The 23,489-nt window shown below is 47.3% G+C and overlaps 1 protein-coding gene and 2 pseudogenes across 4 annotated transcripts in view; all 3 read left to right on the forward strand.

The window, feature by feature from the left end:
• The window catches only part of LOC308551348 (uncharacterized protein CXorf49-like), a 40,381-nt gene extending 22,264 nt beyond the window's left edge, over positions 1-18,117 (forward strand). Inside the window, exons 2-7 of one of the 2 annotated variants that reach the window (XM_081125829.1) lie at positions 15,043-15,261; positions 15,814-15,964; positions 16,575-16,651; positions 16,925-16,970; positions 17,604-17,645; positions 17,752-18,117. In XM_081125829.1, coding sequence (XP_080981955.1) covers positions 15,214-15,261; positions 15,814-15,964; positions 16,575-16,651; positions 16,925-16,970; positions 17,604-17,644 — 363 coding nt within the window. In that variant the 5' untranslated portion in view covers positions 15,043-15,213 and the 3' untranslated portion in view covers position 17,645; positions 17,752-18,117. The remainder of the gene's footprint in view (positions 1-15,042; positions 15,262-15,813; positions 15,965-16,574; positions 16,652-16,924; positions 16,971-17,603; positions 17,646-17,751) is intronic. The other variant, XM_081125830.1, reaches the window with a different exon arrangement.
• Positions 14,062-15,027, forward strand: LOC308551347 (uncharacterized protein CXorf49 homolog pseudogene; annotated as a pseudogene). The gene has a single exon. The product of its transcript is annotated as an uncharacterized protein CXorf49 homolog pseudogene (transcript).
• Positions 18,118-19,427: 1,310 nt separating the features above from the next.
• On the forward strand, positions 19,428-22,950 carry LOC308550971 (synaptobrevin homolog YKT6 pseudogene; annotated as a pseudogene). Its single transcript has 2 exons — positions 19,428-19,510; positions 22,274-22,950. The product of its transcript is annotated as a synaptobrevin homolog YKT6 pseudogene (transcript).
• Positions 22,951-23,489: the final 539 nt, after the last annotated feature.

Genomic DNA, 23,489 nt, shown 5'->3' on the forward strand with positions numbered 1-23,489 from the left:
AGTAAGCCAGTTAACATTTGTTGTAATACTGGTTTTGTGATAACAAACTACTTTAGAATTTACATGTCTGAGAAGCTCTTAGTTTCTCCTTCAATTTTATTTTTTAAAATTTATCTTTGTTGTTGAAAGTATTACAGATATCTCCCTTTTCCCCCCTTTGATGCCCTCCACCTTGCACCAGCTGCCTCCCTAGGCCTTCCCCACACTATTGCCTGTGTCTATGGGATATGCATATATGCATATAAGTTCTTACCCACCACCAGACCCCAGCCTTCTCACTGAGATTCGTCATTATGTTCCATGCTTCTATGTCTCTGGATCTTTGTTCCTCAGTTTATTGTGTTCATTAGATTCCACATATGAGTGAGATTATATGATACTTGTCTTTCTCTGGCTGGCTTATTTTGCTTAGCATAATACTCTTAGGTCCCTCCATGCTATCTCAAAAGGTAAGAAATCCTTCTTTTCTAGAGCTGCACAGTATTCCATGGTAAAAATATAACATAGCTTTTTTATCCACTCATCTACTGATGGGCACTTGGGCAGTTTTGAGACCTTAGCTATTGTAAATTATGCTGCTATGAACATGGGGGGGGGGGGCATAAATTCTTTCTGATTGGTGTTTCAGGTTTCTGAGGATCTATTCTTAGAAGTGGGATCACTGGGTCAAATGGCAGTTCCACATGTGATTTTTTGAGGAAACTCCATACTGTTTTCCGTATTGGCTGCACCACTCTGCATTCCCACCAGCACTGTATCCAAGAAGAGGCTTGATATAATTTTAATCTTCTTGAACTTATTGAGACTTGTTTTGTGTCTTAATATGTGGTCTATCTTTCAGAATGTCCTATGTGCACTTGAGGAGAATGCATATTCAGCAGCCTTAGGGTGAAATGTTCTGTAAATGTCAAATAAATCCATCTGATCTAGTGTGTGATTTAGTCACTGTTTCCTTGTTGACATTTTGCCTGAAAGATCTATCCAGTGAAGTCAGTGGGGTGTTAGATCCCCTGCTATGACTGTATCGCTATTGATGTCTCCATTAAAGTTTTCCAGAATTTTAAAAATATATTTAGCTGCTCCTATATTGGGTGCATATATGTTTACAAGGATTATACCCTCTTGTTGGATCTATCCCTTTATTATTATGTAGTGACTTTTATTGTCCCTTGTTAATACCTTCATTTTGAAGTCTGTGTTTTCAGATATGAGTATTGCTGCCCCAGCTTTTTTTTTTTTTTTTTTTTTTTTTTTTTTTCCATTTGCATGGGAAAAAATTTTCCATCCCTTCACTCTCATCTTGTGTGAGTCTTTTGTTCTGAGGTGGGTCTCCTGGTGACAGCGTATATTTGGGTCAAGTTTTCTTATCCGTTCAGCTATTCTATGTTTTTTGATTGAAGCATTTGATCCACTTACATTTAAGGTTATTATTGATAGGTACTTATCTATTGCTATTTTAATTCTTTATATCTATATTTCTCTCTCTATTTCTACTTCTTTTACAGCAGTCCCTTCAACATTTCTTGAAGTGCTGGTTTAGTGGTGATAAACTCCTTTAGCCTTTTTTTGTCTGGGATGCCCTTTAGTTCTCCATCTATTTTATTTTATTTTTTATTTTTTAATTTTTTCAATATATCTTTATTGATTTCAGAGAGAAGAAAGGAGAGGGAGAGAGAGAGACAGAAACATCAATGATGAGAGAGTCATTGATCAAGCCCACAACCGGGCATGTGCCCTAACCGGGAATCGAACCCTGATCCCCTGGATCCCAGGTGGACGCCCAACTGCTGAGCCATGCCCAGCCAAGCTGCCATCTCTTTTAAATGATAGCCTTGCTGGATAGAGTAGTCTTGGTTTCAGATCCTTGCTTTTGATTACCTTGAGCACTTCATGCCATTTCCTTCCGACCTGTAGAGTTTCTGATGAGAAATCAGTTGACAGCCTTATGGGAGCTCCTTTGTAGGTAGCAGATTGCTTTTCTCTTGCCCCCTTCAAGATTCTCTCTTTGCCTTGGATTTTTGGCATTTTAATTATGATGTGTCTGGGTGTGGGCCTCTTTGGATTCTTCTTGCTTGGGACTCTCTGTGCCTCCTGAATGTGTGTGACATTTTCCTTGACCAGGTTAGGGAAGTTTTCTGCCACTATTTCATCAAACAGGTTCTCTAAGCCTTGTTTACGTTCTAAATCTTCTGGCACTCACTCTTATGCTGCAAATATTGTTACTTTCAGGTTGTCCCACATCCCCCTTAAACTCCGGGTTTTTTATTTGTTTTTGTTTTTCTTTTTGGATCTCTGATTGAGTGATTTTTTTCTACCCTGTCTTCTAATTTGCTGATCCGATCCCCAGCTTCCTTTAATCTACTGTTTATTCCTTCCAATGTATTATTTATTTCTGCTATATCATTCTTAATTTTCTTCATACTTTCCATATATTTTCTCATACTGTTGAGCATCCTTGCAATCATTATTCTGAACTCTATATCTGACAGGTTGCTTATCTTCATTTCATTTTGCTCTTCTTCTGGAGACTTCTCTTGTTCTTTCATTTGGGTCTTGTTTTTTTTGCTCTCCATTTTGGCTGCTTGTTTGGGTTTGTTTCTATGTATTAGGTCAATCTGCTAGGACTCCAAGTCTTTAGGATGGTCTCTTGTGCAGGCCAATGTCAGATGCTGTTTGTGACTGGCCTTGAGTACCTTGTTTTAAGCTTTCCACACTTCACAGCTTGTTGCACCCTCTGCTGGGGCTAGGTGCATTTGAAAAGGATCAAGATGTGCACTAAGGTCTGATTTTCCAAGGCCTGGGTCCAGAAGCACATCAGGCAAAGACTCAAAGCACCCAGAGATCCATCTTTGCCTGCAGGCTGATTGTTATTCTTAGTCTCTTAAAGCGCCTCAGGCTGTAGACCACAACAAGGGTAGGGTGGAAGTGTTTCAACAGGTAGGGTAACAGCCCCCCCCCCAGGCAAAAGCTGCTTGGATGATAAAGGTATGCCTGAGAAAAATGTGCTCTGCCGTATGGGGGAATGACTCAGCACAGGAATCCAGATGGCTGCCCTCTGAGGTCTATCCCCAGAGCTTGCAACCTAGATTCTTCTCACACAGCTCTAGTCCACTCTGACCTCCCTCTGCCAGAACCCAAGGTGTGTGGCTGCCTCTGAAACTTTGTGCATTGGCCCTTTAAGAGGGTGCCTTCATTTCCCGCTTTCTCTCCCTGGAAGACAGAAATCCTGAGGCTTTTCACAGCCAGATGTTATGTGGACACCTTTCTCAGTTCTGGTGCTCTGGGCTGGGGAACCCAGCTTGCGGTTTAGACCCCAGAGTTCTCAGTGGGAACCCTCCACAGCTGAGATATCCCTCCAGACCTTCAATTGCTGCCCTGGGAGCCTGGCCAGCCCTCTTCCGCCTCTGCACTTCCTACCAGTCTCTATGCAGTCTCAACTTTAAGTCCTTGGGTGCTCTCCAGCTAGTTTTCAGGTGATTGTTCAGGATGGGTTTTCTATATTTTAGTTGTAATTCCAGTTTGGTCCTGGGAGAGTGTCAGTGTAGTTTCCACTTAATCTGCTACCATCTTGGAATCCTCTCTTTCAATTTTAAATCATAGCCTTACTGGGTAAAGTAACCTTGGTTGCAGGTCCTTGTTTTTCATCACTCTGAATATTTCATGCCAGTCCCTTCTGGCCTGAAATATTTCTGTTGAGAAATCAGCTGACAGTTTTATGGGGGCTCCCTTGACTGCGTTTCTCTTGTGGCTTTTAAGATTCTCTCTTTGACCCTGGCTGGTGTGGTTCGCTGGTTAGAGCACCAGCCCATGTACCAAAGGGGCATGGATTTGATTTTTGGTCAAGGGTGTGTACCTGGGTTGCCAGGTTCAATTCCTGGCCCTAGTAGAGGCACATGACAGAGGCAACCAATTGATGTGTCTCTCTCACATCCATATTTCTCTCTGTCTCTCCACCTCCCGTCCACTCTCTCTATAAATCGATGGGAAAATATCCTCGGGTGAGGGTTAACAACAACAAAAAGGAGTCTCTCTTTGTATTTTTTTGACATTTTAATTATGATGTGTCTTGGTGTGGGACTCTTCGGGTCCATCTTGTTTGGGACTCTGCACTTTCTGGACTTGTATGTCTTTTTTCCTTCTCAAGGTTAGGGAAGTTTTCAGACATTATTTCTTCAAATAAGTTCCTTGCTCTCTCTCTTCTCTTTCTGGCAACCCTAGATGTTGCCAAAAACATAAAGCCACCTTACAAAACTGGGAGTTGTTGTTATGCTTCATGTTGTCCCAAATGTCCCTTAGACTATCTTCATTTTTTAAGTTTTTTTAAAATGTTTGTTGCTCTGATTGGGTGTTTTTTTCTACCTTGTCTTCCAAATCACTGATTCGGTCCTCTGCTTCATCAAGCCTGCTATTTATTCCTTCCAGTGTATTCTTTATTTCAGATATGGCATTCTTCATTTCAGACTGGTCCTTTTTTATAATTTTCATATAATTTTTCATGCTGTTGATCATACTTATAAAAACTTCTCTGAACTCTATATACAATAAATTACTCACTTCTACTTCATTTAACTCTTCTTCTGGAGAATTCTCTTGTTCCTTCATTTGCATCCTGTTTCGTTGTCTCCCCATTTTGACTGCTTCTTTGTATTTGTTACACTGTATTAGGTAGATCTGCTATGACTCTCAGTCTTGTAGGGTAGCTTTATGTAGTAGGTGACCTGTGGGACCCAGTGACACAGTCTCCCTCATCACCAGGCCTGGGTGCTTTATGAATGTCCCTTGTGCACATTGTGTGGGCCCTCTTGTTGTCACTGAGTCTTGACTGCTATTGACCCATTCATGCATGGGTTTGACTCTCAGGCTGGCTGACAGTGAAGCTCAACCCCCAACACAGCATCTAGGCAGCTGTGCAGGTGTTAATCACATGAAATGGAATTCACCTCAGCAGTGTTTGGTGCCTGCCAATATCACCCTGTGGATACGCTGCTTGTGAAGCTTATTGGATCCTGCTCTGTTGTTGTCTGAAGCTAGCCATTGGGTTTATTGGTCTTAGGCCTCTTCAGAGGGACTCTGGTGCAGTCCAATATCAGACACTGTCTGTGACTGGTTCTGAGCAATCTGTTTGGAGCTATCAGCTTGTGGCTCCCTCTGCTGGGCTTGGGTGTGTGTGGGAAGGACCAGACTGCACACCAAGGTTTGCTTTTACTAGCCCCTGGTCAGGCAAAGACTCAAAGCACTCAGAGATCCACTTCTACCTACAGGCTGTCTGTTAGTCTCAGTCATTTAATGAGCCTACAGCTATAGTCCTCAGCAGGACATAAGCTCCACAGGGTGGGGTGAGAGGGGTTCTAGTGGATGGGACTATTGTTTCCCCCTAAGGCTAATGCTGCATTGATGGGAAAGGTCTGCCCGAGAAAGATGGCTTCTGCAGTATGGGGGAATGACACAGGACAGGGATCCTGGTGGCTATCCTCTCAGCTCTCTCCCAAGAGTCACCAACCTCAGACTCTCTTCACACAGCTCTAGTCCACTCTGCCCTCCTTCTTCTGGAGCCCAAGGTGAGTGGCTGCAAATGAAATTTTGTGCATTGGCCCTTTAAGAGGGTGCTTCCATTTCTAGTCATCTCCCCCTGGTAGACAAAAAATCCTCTGCTCTTCATAGCCAGATGTTATATAGGCACCTTTCCCGGTTTGGGTGCTCTGAGCTGAGGAGCCTGGCTTAGGGTTGAGACCCCAGACCTCTCAGAGTGAATGCCCCGCAGCTGAGATATCCCCCAGAACTTTAGCTGCTGCCTGTGGGAGCCTGGCCAGCATTCTCATGCCTCTGTAATTCCTACCAGTCTCAATGTGGTCTCCTCTTTATGTCTTTGGTTATAAGGGTTCTTTCCAGCTAGTCTTCAGTGGTTATTCAGGATGGTTTTTCTACATTTTAGTTGTAATTCCAGTTTTACCCTTGGAGCAGGTCAGTGTGGCTTCCACCTAATCCACCGCCATCTTGGAGTTTTCATAGTATTTTCCAAAATGGTATTATAACCTTAGATATTCATATACGAAAAAGAATCTTAAATCTATACCTCACACCTTATACAAAACTTAAATCAAAATGGATCATATGTCCAAATGTATAACATTAAGCTATAAAGTTTTTAGAAGAAAGTATGCATGACCTTGGAACACATGAAGAATTCTTAGACCTAACACCAAAAGCATGAACTATAAGAAATCATAAGGGGAAGAGTGTTAAATTTAGTTTCATCAAAATTAAAAACTTTTACTCTGAGCAAGGTCTTATTAAGAAAATAAAAACAAATACATACCACAAGGAAATATTTGTAAATTACACATCCAACTAAGATCCAAACTATATAGAATATACAAAGATTCTGAAAACTCAGCAATAAGATTTTTTTTTAAAAAAAAAATGCTCAAAGGACTTGAACAGATGCTTCACCAAGAAAATATAAGAATGGCCAATAAGCACATAAAAATGTGTTCAACAATATTAGCCATTAAAAAATGCAAATGAAGCCACAATGAGATACCACTACACACTCACTGGAGCAACTGAAATAAAAAGTCTGACAATACCAAGTGCTGGTGAAGATTTGAAGCAAATGGAATGTTCATATACTGATGAAGGGAATGCAGAATGGTACACTCTTGAAAACAGTTTGCCAATTTCTTTCTTTTTTTTTTTTTTTTTGTGCTCAGACTTCACTCAACACTGGATTCAGTTGGCAGCTCTTTTTTTAAAAAAATATATCTTTATTTATTTCATATGGAGGAAAGGAGAGGAAGAGAGAGAGAGAAACATCAATGATGAGAGAGTCATTGATCGGCTGCCTCCCACACGCCCCCAACTGGAGATCGAGCCCGCAACCCGGGCATGTGACCTGACCGGGAATCGAACCCTGATCGCCTGGATCCTGTGTCGATGCTCAACCACTGAGCCACGCCCCGCCAGGCGCCAATTTCTTATAAAGGTAAACATGTGCTTACCATGTGACCAAGCAATCCCACTCCTGAGTGCTTGCCCTAGAAAAATAAAAATTTATTTTTGACAAAAAAACCTGTGCATGAATGTTGATAGCAATCTTATTCATAATCACTAAAAACTAAAAGTAACCAAGATGCTCTTCAATCGATGAATGCATAAACAACCCCTTGTACATCCATGCTTTGGACCACTACTTAGCAATATAAAGGAAGGTACAATTGATAAATGCACAACTTAGATGAATCAGAAATGCATTCTGTTAAATGAAAAACGCCAGTCTCAAAACGTCACATACTGTATGATTATGTTTGTAAAACATTCTAGAAAAGGTAAAACTATGGGACAGGAAACAGATTACTGGTTATCAGAGGTTTAAGATGGGAGAGACGGTTTGACTACAAAGGGGTAGAATGCAGGAGATTTAGGTAATGATAAAACTGTTTTGTATCCTGATTGTGGTAATATTTATATGAATATATCCATGTGCTGAAATTCATGGTATTGAAAAAAACTTAATTTTAACTATAATAATTTCAAACATTTTTTAAAATTTCATGGGTCACATATAAAGGATTGGGAAACATAATAGCATTCAAAATAATTCCAACTTTCCCCAAAGTGACACTGGAAGTTAAAAAAAACCAAAACACTGAATTTATATACCAAGCTGTCAATTAAGCATAAAATAAAGACAAATTTTGCTCATGCAAAGTCTCAAAAGAAATCACTTCCCACTTGCCATTTCTCAGGAAGTTCCTGGAGGATGTGTCCCATCAAAAACATTATAGTAAATTTTTAAAAATTGGGATCCAGTAAATGGAAGATCCCACTTAGAGGCTTGGCAAAGGAATGTTCTAGAACAATGCAGCACCCTTAGCAACCAATAAAGACTAAAGCATGGTCTGGAAAAGTGATCTCTAAGAACAAAGGAATGAACATATTTGAAGACGTGGAAAATACTGCTGATAGGTCTACGACAGAAATGTAAATTCCTTTAGGGCAGGAACTTCATCTATCTTGTTCAATGATGTAATCTCAGGTCTTAGAACAGTACATGGGACATGGTAAGCATTCATTAAAGATTTGTTAAAAGAAAAAGAAAAGGAAGAGTGAATAAGGGAAGAATTTGATACAGTGAGTATAAACAACTCTTTTGAAGGAGTTTTTCTGTAAAGCTGAGCAGAGAAATGTGAGTAGCTTGAAGGGGAAATGGAATTAGAAGAGGGGTTTTTAAGTTAGGAGAAATGACATAACCGTATGCTAACACAAATGATCCCAAATAGAGGAAAACATTTATGAAGAAGGAAGGAAGGTTTTTTTCTGGTAGCCCTATGTATTCTCAGGGAAATGGGAAGCAAGGTCATCAGGTGAGAGTGAAGATGGTCCATGATCAGCAAGTACCCCAATATCCTCAACATCTTTAGATGTTCTCCTCATCTTCTTGCTTAACTAAAAGTTGGCTGTTCCATCATTGCTTTCTTGGAAGCCTTGTTAAGAGATACCATCATCTCTTACACACTTCTACCACTACAGGGCTAAATTCTTTGTATAATTTAGATCCTTTTAAAGTTATTGAAACTAATTTCATGGCCTTCAATATGTTCTATTTTGTAAAATGATCTATGTAGACTTGAAAAGAATATGTAATCCACTCTTGTTGAATGGAGTGTTTCATAGATGTCAGCTAGCTCGACATAGTAGAGACTGTTATTCAAGTCTTCTATATCCTTGCTAATTTTCTCTCTGGTTCTTTTATCAGTTATTGAGAGTGGAGTATTAAAGCCTCAAGATATTACTGTTAAATGTTCTATTTCTTCCTTGAATTTGTAAAGTTCTGCTGTATATATTTTGAGGCTCTGTTGTTATGTGCATATAAGTTTTAAATTGTTATGTCTCCCTTATCAGTGGATCCTTTTATCATCATAAAAAGTCCAATCTTGTCTCTAGTAACACTTTCTGTCTTAAAAGTCTACTTTGTCTGGTATTATTATGGCCACTGCAGAACTCTTTTGGTTGTTCAATTCTTAGTGTATCTTTTTCTCTCTTTTGATTCTCAAAAGATTTATATCATTAAATCTAAAGTGTATCCCCTGTTGAGAGCAAATAGTTGAATCTTGTTCTTATGTCAGATTGACAATCTTTACCTTTTTATTTGAGTGTTTAATGAATTCATAATATGGCTAGATTTACATCTGTTATTTTATTATGGGTTTTATACATTTCTTATGCCTTTTTGTTCCTCTATTCCTCCATGACTCTGTGTGTGTGTGTGTGTGTGTGTGTGTGTGTGTGTGTGTGTGTGTTAAATAAGTATGTTCTAATATCACTTTATTCCTCAGGTCCAGAGCTCTACCACCCAAGGCCTCAGAGCTTGGAAGGTGGCCCTTCCTTCCCAAACAAGAGCTAGCACATGCTCTGTGCTGGTAAATGCTGTAAAGTCTACTCTCCTACAAAGCCACATGTGCCCTTCTCATGAGAAGCCCCCATCTCCTCTCTACAACCTGGGGATATGCCAAGCCTGATAAGGGAGAGAAAAAAGTATATCCCAAGGAAGCTGCAAGAAATAGACAGCTTGTTCTGGTAGGAGCAGGGAAATATCACTAAAATTGGATTTTGAGGGTGCTGGATAAAGGAGACTAGAATATAAGACTGTATAAGCAAGTTTTACTGAATGGAGACACTTTCACATGGGATTTAACATACTGGCAAGGATTCCAGGAGATGGAGGAAATTCACTGCCAGAGTGGCCATCAGAAGCTTTAAGAAAGTGATGGCCCACATGGAGAGAAGAGGAAATGCCTGACTTGGACTGGCAGGTGGTAGAGGAAAGAACAAGAAGGTTGGGTGATGCAGGCCTGCTGGAACAGAGAGAAAATGTGAGGCCAGCCACATCGCCTGATGGTTATGATCCACAGGAGGGTCAAGAGGACACACCATTCAACAGAGCCATCAGGAGTGTTCCAGTGAGAGGGGTCCCAGCATCACTAAGAACTTCCTTGGCTGGTCTCCTCTGAAGGCCAATACATATGATGGAAAGAAAGTGGTCCCAGCTTGGGCTCATTAATATCCATGGGAATAATGGAATTGCCACATAATAGAGGACAGAGGGCAGCTCTTAATCAAGAGACATCAGGAGACCACATTTCAGTATTAAATGGCAAAGTCAGTGGGGCAATAAAGAGTGTTTGAACAGAAGAGAGTTGAGAAAATGCTTCTGACAACAGACTCCCTAGGAGCCACTATAACCAGGAAAAAAAAGTAAGAATTCAAGAGAAATAGGACAGTTGTTCCAATAAACAGACATAATCCTTTGCTTAGTTCCTGGGTCTGAAGCAATTATAAGAGCAAGCCAATTAACTAAAGAGGTGCATAAGTCCTGAGAAAAAACAATTCAGAAACAAAGTAGAGACCATATATACTGTTATTATGCACTGTACTTTCCTAAAGATAACGACTGCAAATTCTCAAGTTACTCTACACCGGAGAAGGATGAAGAACCAGGAATTTTGAAAACCATTGTAAACACAGTCTGTGCTGACATTGATTCTGGGAGAACCAAATGAATTATAAAAAAGATGTTTTGCATTTTTTTAAAAAGAAAGAGAAAATATAAGGCACAGACTGGGAGACAATATTTACAAAGCACACTAATTACGGAGGACTTCTATCAGAAAAAGATAACAAACATTAAAGATTCAATAATACAAAATCAAACAACTCAATAAATACTGACCCAAAAAATTGAACAGATGCTGTGCCAGGAAGCTACTGAGAAGATGTTCAACCTCATTCGTCATTAGGGAAACACCAATTAAAGCCACAGTGAAATGCCGCAACATACCTATAAGCATGGCTAAAATTTTTTAAAAATACAGAGAATGCTAAGTGCTAGAGAGAATGAGGAACCACTAGAACTGTCATGCATTCTTGGGGAGAATACAAAATGGTATAGGCACTCTGGGAAACATTTTGTACGTCACTCATAAAGTTAAAAACATGCTTACCATTTGCTCCATCCAACAGGATAACTCCTAGATAATTGCCCAAGAGAAATGAAAACTAATGTTCACAGGCAACCTGTACACAATGTTCATGGCAGCTTTGACTGTACACTGGGGCTGGACAAATACCCAGACATTTCTAAGATTAATGGACACAGGGTCTAAGCTGACATTGATCCTGGAGGCCCAAAGTGTCACGATGGTGTGTGTGTGTGTGTGTGTGTGTGTGTGTGTGTGTGTGCGTTAGAGATGGGCTTATGAGGCACTGGTAATAAAAAAAAAAAGTTAGGAATAGAGTTTGGTTCACAGTGAGCCGACCAGGTCCTTGGATCAACACAGTGGTAGTTTCTCCAGCCCCCAAGTTGATAATTGCAAGTGATACACTTGGCAGTTGGAGCAGTGAATCCCACAGGGTCATTGGTCTGTGGGGTAAGAGCTATCATGGTGGGGAAGGCCAAGTGAATCCTCCGATACTGGTCCCACCCCAGGCCAAGATAGTAGGTCAAAACCAAAAATTGGGATACCGGTGAGCACAGGGGTGAAGGCGGTTAGCAGATGAGTGACACTATTGAGGACCTATGAAATGCAGGGAAACAGGAGACAGTAGAGCCCCAGGGATGAAGAAAGTGGAGGAGGTGTGAAGAAGTTCTAGGATGCTCCCTGTGGGGGAGAGAGGGGAGGAGAGAGGGAGGGAAGAAATGGAAACGGCCAGAAGGATGCTCGAGGCTTCCACTGGATGGATGGGTAATGTTTCCTAGGACTGTGGTGGGTACAGAAGATTTTGCTATAGCCTTCGTTGTCCATTTTAGCACGTCGGAAATAGCACACCATGTCTTGAAGAGTCACTGGGAGAAGTGGGAGAGGGCGTTATCCGCACACAGGCAGGGATTGTGGGGGGCACACTGGAGGAGGAGGATCAAAGATTTAGAGTGTACCCAACCTTCCTGCTCCATAACCTTCTCCACCAGACCCAGAAAAATTGGACCTTTGAGTGCCCTCCAGCAAGAGCTGTTCAGACACCCCAGGCCTCTCTTGGAGATCAGCCAGAGTAAGATGCTGGTGGGAGAGGCGACTGGGAAGACAGAGGAGTATGAATGGGAAACAGAGGAAGAAGGTGTGGAAGGAATGGAGGAGGACTGTTGGAGTAGGGGTCGGGTGGCAAGCAAGTGGAAATTCGAACACTCCAGGGCCCTATAGAAACCAAGGGAGGGCCAGGAGTGCTCAGCTCAGGGAAGCTGGAAGCAGGCAGTTCAGGAAAATTTGAGAGACAGCTGGCGCCCTGTCGCACCCGCCCACTGGCAAGCGTTGGCTGTGCATCCTTCCAGACCTTTAAAACATGTCTGCAGGTACACCTATATGTATTCTCGGACCTTATATGGGATTGACTAGTTTTAAAAAAAAATTACGAATGTGTATCCAATGCCATTGCTCTGCAACTTGCTGTGTGTTTTTGAAATTTGTGAACAGGGCCTCATGCGTTTTGACTGGGGCGTCTTAATCTACCGGATGCATACACCAGTTGCATTCATCCATTTCCTTCCTGAGGGGAATTTAGAGTGCTCCCAGATTTTCCCATCACCAACACCCTTGAGCATGTGTCCTGATACACTACACGCACCAGCGTGTCTCCAGAAGATGTACCCGGCAGAGGGCCTGCCTGGTCATAGAGGGGATGGGCGCTTTTTCATTTTTAAGGTTTTCTGCTCTAAGCAAGGGATCTGGAGCGGGACTGTCTTGGTTTCAATCCTGCCGCTGATCGCTACAAGCCGAATGACCTTGGGCCAGTGGCTGAACCTCTCAGTGCCTGTTTCTTCACCTGTAAGAGGGAGGTAGTGGTGGGTACTTCAATCCTAGGATTGTCGTGAGGATGTGTTACTATTTATCTGCAGCGCTTAGAAGAGTGCCAGGCACATAGTGTACGTGTTGTATAAGTTGCTTTTCCTGGATTTTGCCCAATTATCTTTCCAAATGGTTCTTCTGTGCTGCTGCACAGGCCACCATTTCCCCTCACCCCCACCCCCACCCCTTCAGCAGTGTGCCAAGCACGAGCTTGTTCATAACCTCTCCTACCCTTGGCATAGCTAAGCCCTTTGATTGTTGCAGACCTGGTGCGTGAAAATTGACTTATGGTCTTAGTCCGTATCTCTAGGATCTGTGATGGTGAGCATCTTTTGGGGTGTGCACTGGTCATGGGGAGTCCCTCTTCTTTAAATTCACTCAGAGTGGGGGCGGGGCTGAGGGAGGGGAGCAAACCCCAGCCCTTCCGCCAAACAGGCTGGCCAATAAAGTTCCCCGAGCACACAGCCACGGGCAGATTTGATCACGCCTCATGACAGTAGTGGAGTTGCAACAGAGACCCTACAGCCCGTAAATACAATACGACAACTCTTTTGCTCCCCTGGCCCTCTGAGGAAAAAGTACGTAGACCCCACGGTTGACCGCGTGCTCTGGTGTCCATTTGCTTATTGGGTCGTAAATCTTGTTGTGGAAGAGTGGCTGTTGCTTCACCTCCACCCTGACCTTTCACCTCCATCCTGACCCGCCACCTCACAACCCCTCCGCCCACCCCGACAGGTGCCGTCATCTCCCCGCTTTGTACATGGGACACTCTGGACTACCTTGGCGGTGAGGCCGCGTCATCTCCCCCCTTTTGTACAGAGGCTCGTGCTTTGACTCTAGCTGGAAAGTAGGTACCTGGCCAGGGGAGGTCGGACAGGAAGTGACGGAAGGAGAGCCCGGACTACTGCACTCCTCCGCCAGATTGGCTTCCAAGGGCCGCTGAGGCGTTGGGATTCTGGACCAACCAGAGGCCTCCACCCTATTGGCTAGGGCCTCGGGGGGCGGGCCTAGAAGGGAGGCACTGATTGACGGTGGGAAGCGCGCCAATGAGAAGGCCAAGGCGCGGCGTCGAAGGCGCCATTTAGTCTCGCGCTCTTGGAGGCCAACTCGTGAGCTGCCTGTCGTGAGGTGACAGTGGGCTCCCTCAGAAGGCCTCGGCGGTCCCGCTGCCACCGTGCCCAGGGCGATCGTCTACCCCGTACCTGGGCTGTCGGGACTTGGCGACATGAGCTCCCCCGACGAGGATGAGGGGTCCGTTTGGAGAACAGGGTTCGACGCAGAGGGCGGGGAGCAGGCCGGAGGACTAGGCCATGCTTTGGGGGTGCCGCTGAGCAGCCAGGGCGAGAGCGGGTTCCCAGACCCCGAGGGCTTCGAGGAGGAGCAGGAAGTGATGGAAGCGGGAAGGGGGGTGCTCTGGGGTCGAGAAGGCCGACCTGGCTCTCCGGCCGACGTCGACGGGGACACTCTGGACTACCTTGGCGGTGAGGCCGCGATGGCCATCCTGCAGCAGCTGACCGACCGGGATGACTTGGGTGTCCGCAGAAACCCCTCCCCAGAGAGCTGCGACTCTGAAGTGTCCACCCTTTGGGTGGACTTACAGTCAGGTCCCAGTGGTAGAGGCGCGCAGGCCCATGGTTTGGTGGGATCGCCGCTGCCTTCCGCCCCCTCGTTGCACCTCAGGGGGCCTGAGGGAGGCCGAGCCTGGGGAAACCCGAAAAGAGGTGCTAAGAATAGGTCGGAAGTCACCGTGGGTCGCCAGCGGTCCTCTGCGGAAGGCCTGGTCGGCTCGCCTTCCGACTCCGAGTCATCAGATGAGTTCGGTGAGATGCAGCTGATGAGGGTGAGCATCTGTCGCAAGGGCAGAGGCCAGGCCAAACCCAAGAGCCCACAGGGCACACCCAGACACTCGATTACCCATGTCCGGGAGAAGTTCCTTCGCGTGCCAGGCTCTTTCCTGCACTCCGCTCCCCGACCACTCGCTTCGGTCGGGGAAAGGCAGGCTGTTGGGGAGCTGGACGTGTCCTCTAAGAAACCCCACAGTGTGGTCTGGGGGAAGGCGGGGAGCAGGTCCAGCTACCTGCCGGGAGCTGCTGCTGCTGCAGTCAGCCTGCCCAAGGTCACTCTTGGAAGGAAAGTGGTCGAGAAGAAATTCCTAGGGGGGGCCTCCAAAGTTGCCCTCCTGAGTACCTTTCCTTCCTGGGGGCAGAGTGTCTCAGCAGCTCCCCTGGAACCAGCCACCTTCCCCCCAATCTCTGGTATTCCACTGCTTGGGAGGGGCAAGAGGTACTCCTTGGTCCCTTTGGGAACCAAACGGTCCAAGCACACTGGCGCTGGGCAGAAGTCTGTGGCCAGGAGGAAGAGGGAGTCCCTGCCAGTCATGGTAGAAGATAAGGAACCGAAGAGAGAGCCAGGCCCAAATGTCCCAGTGAGTATGAGGCCATGCTCCTCCCCGCTCCCCACCTAGCCTTTGCCCCAGCCCTGCACTTCTCTATCTGTGCTCCTTCTGTCCCTTTCTCAGGGCTTGTCATTGGGCACCCTGGGTCATTAGGATGCCAGACCTGGGTGGTTTTAGCCAGGGCAAACCCTAAGATAGCACTCCTGTGCGTGCCGGGCAACAATCTCCACAACTGGCAAGCTTCCCCACTGGGGTGGAAGGGAGGGCTGGGACAGCTGATTTGGACCGGAAGACCCCTTAGAAGTTTGGGCCCCAAAGCTTCAATGTTTAGAACCATCAGCTCCATGACTCCTACTTGCTAGCTGCTCCCCAAGCCGTCCTTGCAGGGGGCCTGGGCATTCTCAGGGCCCCACTGTTCTCTCTAGCTCGGCCTGGCCTCCTGACCTGGGGCTGACTGAGGGAGAAAGTGCTGATGTGATCAGCCTCGGAACTGCCTTCCCTATTCCCTGCCTCACTCCAGCCCCTAAGCACACGCACACGCACACATCCCGAGTCCGAATAAGTGAGAACTTTTTCTTTTAGCCTCCGACACACAGTCCAGGGCCATCATGTCGAGAATGCAACAGTGGCGACGGCAACAACAGAGCCGCCCGGATGCCAGGACACTCACAGCCCTTGGCTCTGAGCCAGGGAGAAGGCTTGCCCAGAGGGCCCACACCCTCCAGTGAGTCCGGTGGGTTTGCTGGGACTGGAGGGGAGAGGGAATGAGGAGGGAACCTCCGGCTCCGGCTCCGGCTCCGGCTCCGGCTCCGGCTCCGGCTCCAGCTCCGGCTGGGGCTCAGCCTTGCTCCCTGCCTCCCTGCCTCCCTGCCTCTCTGCCTCCCTGCCTAGCCGCCTACCCAGACAGCTTCTCAAACCACAGGAAAGCGGGTGTTGACAGGGCTGGACTCAAGTCACTTCATCCTCTGCGTGGGGTTTTGTGCGTAGGGGTGATTCGCGGCCGTGCCCCAAACTGCAACTCCAGACAGAGAGTTTCAGCGCAGAACAGGGCCTTTTCTGATAAGTCCTGTTGGGCCCCTGGGCTCGTCCCAGGGGCTGGTTTTGGCTGCAGCTCTGCGAGCGTCCAACCCAGAGCCGCACACAGTGTTGGGGACCACAGTCGTGGGTGGGCTGCCTCTGGGGAACAGGGGAGGCAAGCCCAGAGAGAAGGGTGGAGCTACTGGGCAGAGTAGGGGCAACTTGTTGCCAGCAGAGGGTGGTGCTGCCTCACATTAGACCCCGCTAAGCCCTTTCCACCTCCCTGGGAGCTTTGGAAGCTGGGTTTTGAGTTCTTTCCCTCTCAGGTGACCAGGAACCACTTGGACATCCCCCAACGCGGGAAAGGCAGCAGCAACCACCTGGAGCAGAGGGTTGTCCTCAGGTAATGCTTCCCCTGGCTCCTAGGAATACAGGCCCAAGCTAGACGATGGGATCCGTGTCCAGATTAAACCGATATGTTTCTGTCCCCCCTCCCCACACCACCACCACCACCACCACCACCATCCCGCACCTCAAGGAGGGAGCGTGCCTCCGTTCTCCACTGAGGAGCCCATGCCAGTGTAGCCCCAGTGGTAGGGAGGGGAGGAGGCCGTTGAGGGGAGAGGAGGCCTGAGTATACTAATCATTTCTCTTTCCCTGGTGTCTGCTGGCCTAGTGCCCAGAGCTGCAGAGACAAATATACAACCTTAGACTGCATCTAGGTAGGAGGAACTTCTGGCTGGGGCTGAGGCTGGGGCTGGGGCTGGGGCTGGGGCTGGGGCTGGGGCTGGGGCTGGGGCTGGGGCTGGGAGGGGCAGGGCCGGACTGCAGTGTCTTAGCGTGGGGTGGGGGCGGGCTGCAGGTTCAGACGGCCTCACAGGGCCCAACATTCCTCTGGGGAGGAGAACCTAGCAGGCCTGGCCCTGGAGCCTGCTGTGCATGTACAGCTAAGTGTGTGGACAGAGAGGAGAGTGTGGACGGAACTACAAGCACACTTTGCCAACGAGAACCAGTCCTAGAGATCTTCTCTTAGAACGTTTAGAGATGCCTCATTGAGTTTCCCTTCAACTACTGCTTGCTATGGCTTCTGCGGGTCTCGTTTGTTTGACAAATTCTGAATGGTTCTGATGTGCCCCAAAGCTTGGGCGCTGCTGGCACATTTTGTCCTGTCTGGAAAACATTTCCACACTCAATTCAGGCGGTGGGGTGGGTGAGTGAGTCAGGCCCAGGGCTCCTTGGGTAGGGGCTGGAGGGGGTTTCAGGTTGCAGGGCTAAGCGGTTCCCCACAGGGACAGGGGCCGGGCTTCTCTATTCCTCCATCTGGATGTGCCTGCTTATGCCTCTCTGTGTTTCAGCGGCCATGCAGTCCCTGGCTGACAAGCTCCAGAACCTTTGATGTGAGTGTTACACACACCATAGCCCTTCCCACAGTCGTGGCCGTTTAGGAGGACTATGGGCTGCCTCTGGCTCGAGGCTCCTCCCTGACTCTGCTCTGTTCGACAGGTTGAGCCCAGCATCTTGGTACAAGAGGAGCAGTCTGGGAGCTGCGGCCAAGCTGGTTCCCTCCTGTTCCACCTCAGCCAAGGCTTTCTCTCCCCCTTCTTTTGCCTCCCACCCCATTTCCCAGCAGCTTCAAATTAAAGTCCCTCTCAAATTCTGTGGTCTCACCCTGGCCTGTGTGGCTTAGTTGGTTGAGCGTTATCCCGTGCACCAAAAGGTCGCCGGTTCGACTCCCGGTCAGGGCACATGCCCAGGTTGCGGGCCTGATCCCCAGTAGATGTTTCTCTCTCACATCCATGTTTCTCTCCCTGCCCCAAGCCTCCCCTCCCCTCCCCTCTCCCCCCCCCCAAAATCAATAAAAGCATGTTTAAAAGAACAAATTCTGTGGTCTCTCTTGGGGGAATGGGTGGAAGAGGGGATTGGGGTGGGGAGGGCCTGGAGCTGCTCCATCTCAGAGCTTTTTCCAATACAGTACTTCTGGCATTCTGTGGTGGGCCTTCTGTCTGCGGAGAGTCTGGGCCAGCCTCTGATAGGAGCCTTTCAGTCAGACCACCAGAATGCCCCGGGTCCGGGCTCTGCATTGGATCAGCCTGGCCACATTAGCATCTCCCCCCTTTCCCCTGCAGGCCCTCTTGGTGTTCTAATCTCCTCCACGTTTGGGGTCTCATGCCATTCATCGCCCATTTCCCCTCCCCTTCAGCAGGAACTTACAACCCCCTTCCAGAGCTCAGTCCCTCTTCCCGACAGTCATTGGGCCTCCCCAGTCTACTCTGCTTTGCTGTCTGAACACCCTTGATCTCCCCCATGGCTTTCCGTCGGTGGCCTTCCCTGCACCTGTACTTCAACAGGAGTTAAAGAGCACAGTTGAGCTCATCTTCCCCCTTCCCAGGCCCAGTTCTCTCCCTGGAGTCCTTCTCTCCCTCTGGTGCCACCACGCACACAGACAACTCACCCAGGAACCTGCGGGTCATCCTCCCCTCCTCTTTAGCTCTCACCTTTGTTTGACACTCCGGCTGCCAATCCTGTCAGTTCCCCCTCCTGGGTTTCAGTAGAGGGGTGGAGGCAGAAGCCGGCCACAGCCCAGGGAGTTGCAGATCACAGGGGAAGGTACGGGAACACGGAGGAAAAGCGTGGGTTAGTCTCCTGCCTGAAGGACAGGGAATGAGTCTGTTGTGCTGGCTGCAGGCCAACCTGGGGAAACTGCCTACCAGAGGGTTCACATCCTTCCTGCCCTAGCCCGCTAATGCCCCTCCTCTAGCCTGTTCATCTCTATACCCTTGATTGGAAAGTGGGCAGCCCGTTTCTAAGGCGAGGGCGGTTGATAAGTCTCAATGTTGTTATGTGGTCCCCTTCAAATACTGTATTCGACCAGCCCGTGACACAGGTTTTCCTGAGTTCTGTGCCCCAGTGCAGTCTCCCAAACTGCCTCGTTAGGCCACGCAAGGTTGAATCTCACTCTGAGGGTTGGGAATGGGTTCCTTCCCTCAGCCAGGACCCAGGGCTGTGCGGGCCTGGGACTCAGTGGGACAGACTTGTGTTTGAGTGAGTCGAGGGTTGGTTCTGCCAGACTCCATTCCCCAGAGACCAGTGTTTGATACACAAACGGGGGGATAATGGTGGATAGAACTTTCAAGGTTGGGGTGTGTGTGTGTGCTTGTGAATAAAATTAATCGGGAATAATGTCCCTTGATGTGGCTCAGGCAGTGAAGGCAGTAGAGACTGTGGTCAAGACCCTTAAGGGACTGCGTGAGCAAAAGCAAGGGTGGGATCTACTTTGTTCAAGGGGCATTGTTAAATTCCTGACACATGGGGTGGGGTGGGGTGGGGTGGGGTGGGGTGGGGTGGGGTGGGGTGGGAATGAGGCAGAAGTCGCCAAACCCCAAGGCAGGGCATCCAGGCGCCCAAAATGTCGGAGTTGCTGGGGGTGGCTCTGGATCCTACTCTGCGATCCTAGGATGTCTGACAACTGTGGTTGATGGAGTGAAAATCGGGAGGACGGCCACCTCAGCATAGTCTGGACAGGCCTCATCCTAGAGGCAGGGATCTCACATAGGAGACCGCCCCTATGTGAGCCAACCCGGGCATGGGCAGGATCGGTGCAGTGAAGATGGGAAGTAAAGAGTGACGGCGCCTGGGAAACAGGACAGACTCAGTTCCACCCTTCCCCCATAGTCTCACCCTGACTCCATTCCGGGCCCCTGTGGCATGAGCTCAGGTGGACAGACCATCACGCATGGGATGGAACAACCACAGACCTCCAAGCCAGAAGAGAACGTTCGTGGGACTTCATCCTTCCACTGCAAACCCCTCACTTGAGAAGGTGGGCTTGGTTGCTTAGGCTACGGCTGTGACCCTGACCCAGTGGTTATTTCTTATTTCTTGGCGGGGTGACACGCTGTCTGAGTGACAAAGTTTGGAAGAGACTTTCTAGCTGGGCTTTCTGCCCATGGAGACAGGGGGGCAGGTTGTGATGGGGGCAAGTCCAGCACCCACACTGCCCCCGGAGCCCTGGGTCCCTCGTCGCCAGGGAGAGAATGGGGAGAAGTGCGTCAAAGGGGTCGTGGGAGGCAGGAACACAACCCGTGGTGGCTAGTTTTGCCAGCTTCCCTTGCCTCCTCTGAGCACACGATCTCCCTCTTTCATATTCAGGCCCACTGTGGCACAATGATGCTGCTGTAAACTTGCACATCACAGGCCATGGCTGAGCACCTTCCATTTCCAGGGGAAAATAGGCGGCAGATACTGAGGCATAGATTAAAGAAAAACAATGAGGTTGGGCCACAGCCCTAATTCAGTGTGTCCTTTGTGCCTTTTCCCTCAAACCTCCTCTCCAGGCTGGGAGGCAGTGGTGGCTGCCTGGAGAGCCCTAGTTCCCAGCCTGCCACCTTCTGCTATCTGCCTAGTTCCTGGGCAGACCCTCCCTTCCCCACCTTCACCCTCACCACCAGCACCATCAGCGCCACCACGACCAGCCAACTGCTCTTTCCGGACTCTCTGGGAAGATTGGCTCACTCAGGGAATGTAGTTGGAGCTGAGTGCTGGATATGGGTGTAATGGTGCCCAAAGATGTCCATGTCCTAATTCCTGGAATCGGCTAATATGCCACCTTGCATGACAATGCAGAGGGATGGTTAAGGTTACAGATGCAATAACGGTTGCTATTCAGCTCACTGAGGTGGACAGACTCTCCCCTTTGTTTGCCAGGTCTGGCCGGGAAGTTTTCTGCCAGGGGGACAGACTCCTGTCATTGATCAATGCTCAACCACTGATCCACAGCAGCTGGACTTGATCATGGTTTTGATCCTTTTATTGTGTTGTTGAGTTTCGTTTCCTAATATTTTGGTGAGAGTTTTTGCTCCATATTTATTGGAGATATTGGTCTGCGGTTTTGTTTTTTTGTTTGTTTGTTTGTTTTGTTTTGTTTTTTTGGTAGTGTCCTTATCTGGAGTAGTTATCAGGGTAATGCTGGCCTTGTGAAATTAGTTTGGAGATAGTCCCTTCTCTTTAATGTTTTGGAAGAGTTTGATAAGAATTAGCGTTAATTGTTTTTTTAGTGTTTGGTAAAATTCACCAGTGATGCTGTTTTGGGGATTTTCTTTGTTGGGAGGTGTTTTTTGTTGTGTTTTTGTTTTGTTTTGTTTTTATTGATTCAATCTCTTTAGTCATTATTTGTCTGTCTGTTGTTCATATTTTCTATTTCTTCCTGATTCAATCTTGGTAAGCTATGTTTTTCTAGGAATTTCTCCATTTCTAAGTTATCCAATTTGATGGTGCATGACTGCTCATAGTAATCTCTTACAACCTTTTTTTCCCCCTGTGGTGTCAGTTGTAATGTCTCTTCCTGTGTTTCCAGTTTTACTAATTTGTGTCCTGTCTTATTTTTTTTTTTCTGAGTTAGTCTAGCTAAATGTCAATTTTGTTTATCATTTCAGAAAAACAGCTCTTAGGTTTGTTGATGTTTTCTGTTGCTTTTCTGTTCTCCATTTCATTTTTTCCTGCTCTGATCTTTGCTATTTCCTTCCATCTGCTATCTTTGGACTTAGTTGGTTCTTCTTTTTCTTGTTCCTTGAGGTATAAAGTTAGGTTGTGTTTTTCGAGATCCTCCTTGTTTCTTAATGTAGGCATTTATTGCTATGAACTTCCCTCTCAGGAATGCTTTTGCAGCATCCCATAGGTTTTGGCATGCTGTGGTTCCATTTTCATTTGTTTCTGGACATTTTTAATATAGTTTTTGACTTCTTTTTGACAGTCTGGTTGTTCAGGAATATGTTGTTTAATATCCACATGTTTGTGTATTTTCCTGCTTTGCTCCTGTCATTGATTTCTAGTTTCACATTATTGTGGTTGGAAAAGGTAATTGGTATGGTCCCAATCTTCTTAAATTTGCTTAGCCTTGGACCAGGAGGAGCAAGTGGCATCCCACCTGTCAACAGCCGGTGGTTGTCTCTAGGGGCAGTGGCTGTGCTGTTCACTGAGAACCAGTCCCTTGGCCAGGAGGGTGGCCCTGGGGCATGACACCATGAAGCTACAACCTAAGCATCCTTTACAAGGGTACACACAAGATGGTGCTGTTCAAAGCTGCCTATGACATGCATCCTTCAGCTTCTTTCAGTGGTTCAGTGTTCAGAAATTCATGACCTTCACAAGTCAGCTGATTGTGGAGTGTTCAGCAAAAGGCAGCAGAGCCTCTGTGAAAGAGCAAGAATATCCGTGCCACGTCTACATGTAAAATGAGTCTTGCAGGAGTGGTCATTGCTGACAGTGACTACATGTCCCAGGTGGCTTTCACCTTGCTGGAGGAGGTGCTGGATGGGTTCTCCAAGCAGGTCAACAGGATCTAGTGGCCAGTTGGATCCCCTGCTACCATCCAAGATGCAGCCCTGGGCTACCTTAGTACATACCAGAATCCGCAAGAAGCTGACTTCATGAGTAAAGTACAGGTTGAACTAGATGAGACAAAAATACACCATGGAGTCTTTGTTAGAACAAGGCAAAAAGATAGGTGACCTGGTGTCCAAATCCAAAGTTCTGGGAATACATTCTAAAGCCTTCTACAAAACACCTGGAAACAAAACTGTCAGTCATGTGAGTGCAGCCAGCAGAGGCCTCTGTGCTGCAAAGTCACCTTCATTCATATTAGAACTGCAGCTCCAGGAGAAGTGGAGCTGCCATGTAAAGACCCAGAGTGGGAATAGACTGTAATCTTTTACTTTGGAGCTACTGGGAGGAACCGAAGGCTGGTGGAAGGGATCCAGGTTGGGGAATATTTAAATTTATATGTCTAGTAATTTTTGAAAAGATAATTTGAGGCCCACAGAGGTGTATTTTTGGGCCGAATAGAAACATAAACTGTCAGTGACTCTTGCAGGTGTCAAAGGACTCATTTTTATTCTTGCTCTTTCACAGAGGCTCTGCTGCCTTTTGCTGAACACTCCACAATCAGCTGATGTGTGAATGTCATGAATGAGTCTGGGACAGTTCTGGGCCCTTGACTTTGCAGGACCCCTGACTATGCTGCCTACAGAGGTCAGAGCCACCTCTCTATTGATCCTCAGGAGTCTTTAGGTTTTACTTGTACATTAATTGTTTTAACACTCCAGAAAGTGGTTTGGTCCTGATCCACAGGGCTAGGGGTGGGAGTGGAAGAGCACACAAGGTTCTCTTGGGAAAGCCACCCAGGGCCACTGGGTGGTGGGGATGAACAGGGCGTGGGCCAGCACTTCAGGGCCAAAGCCCTGATG

The sequence above is a fragment of the Miniopterus schreibersii genome (genome assembly GCF_964146895.1).
Source record: "Miniopterus schreibersii genome assembly, chromosome: X".
NCBI classification, from domain to species: Eukaryota; Metazoa; Chordata; class Mammalia; order Chiroptera; family Miniopteridae; genus Miniopterus; species Miniopterus schreibersii.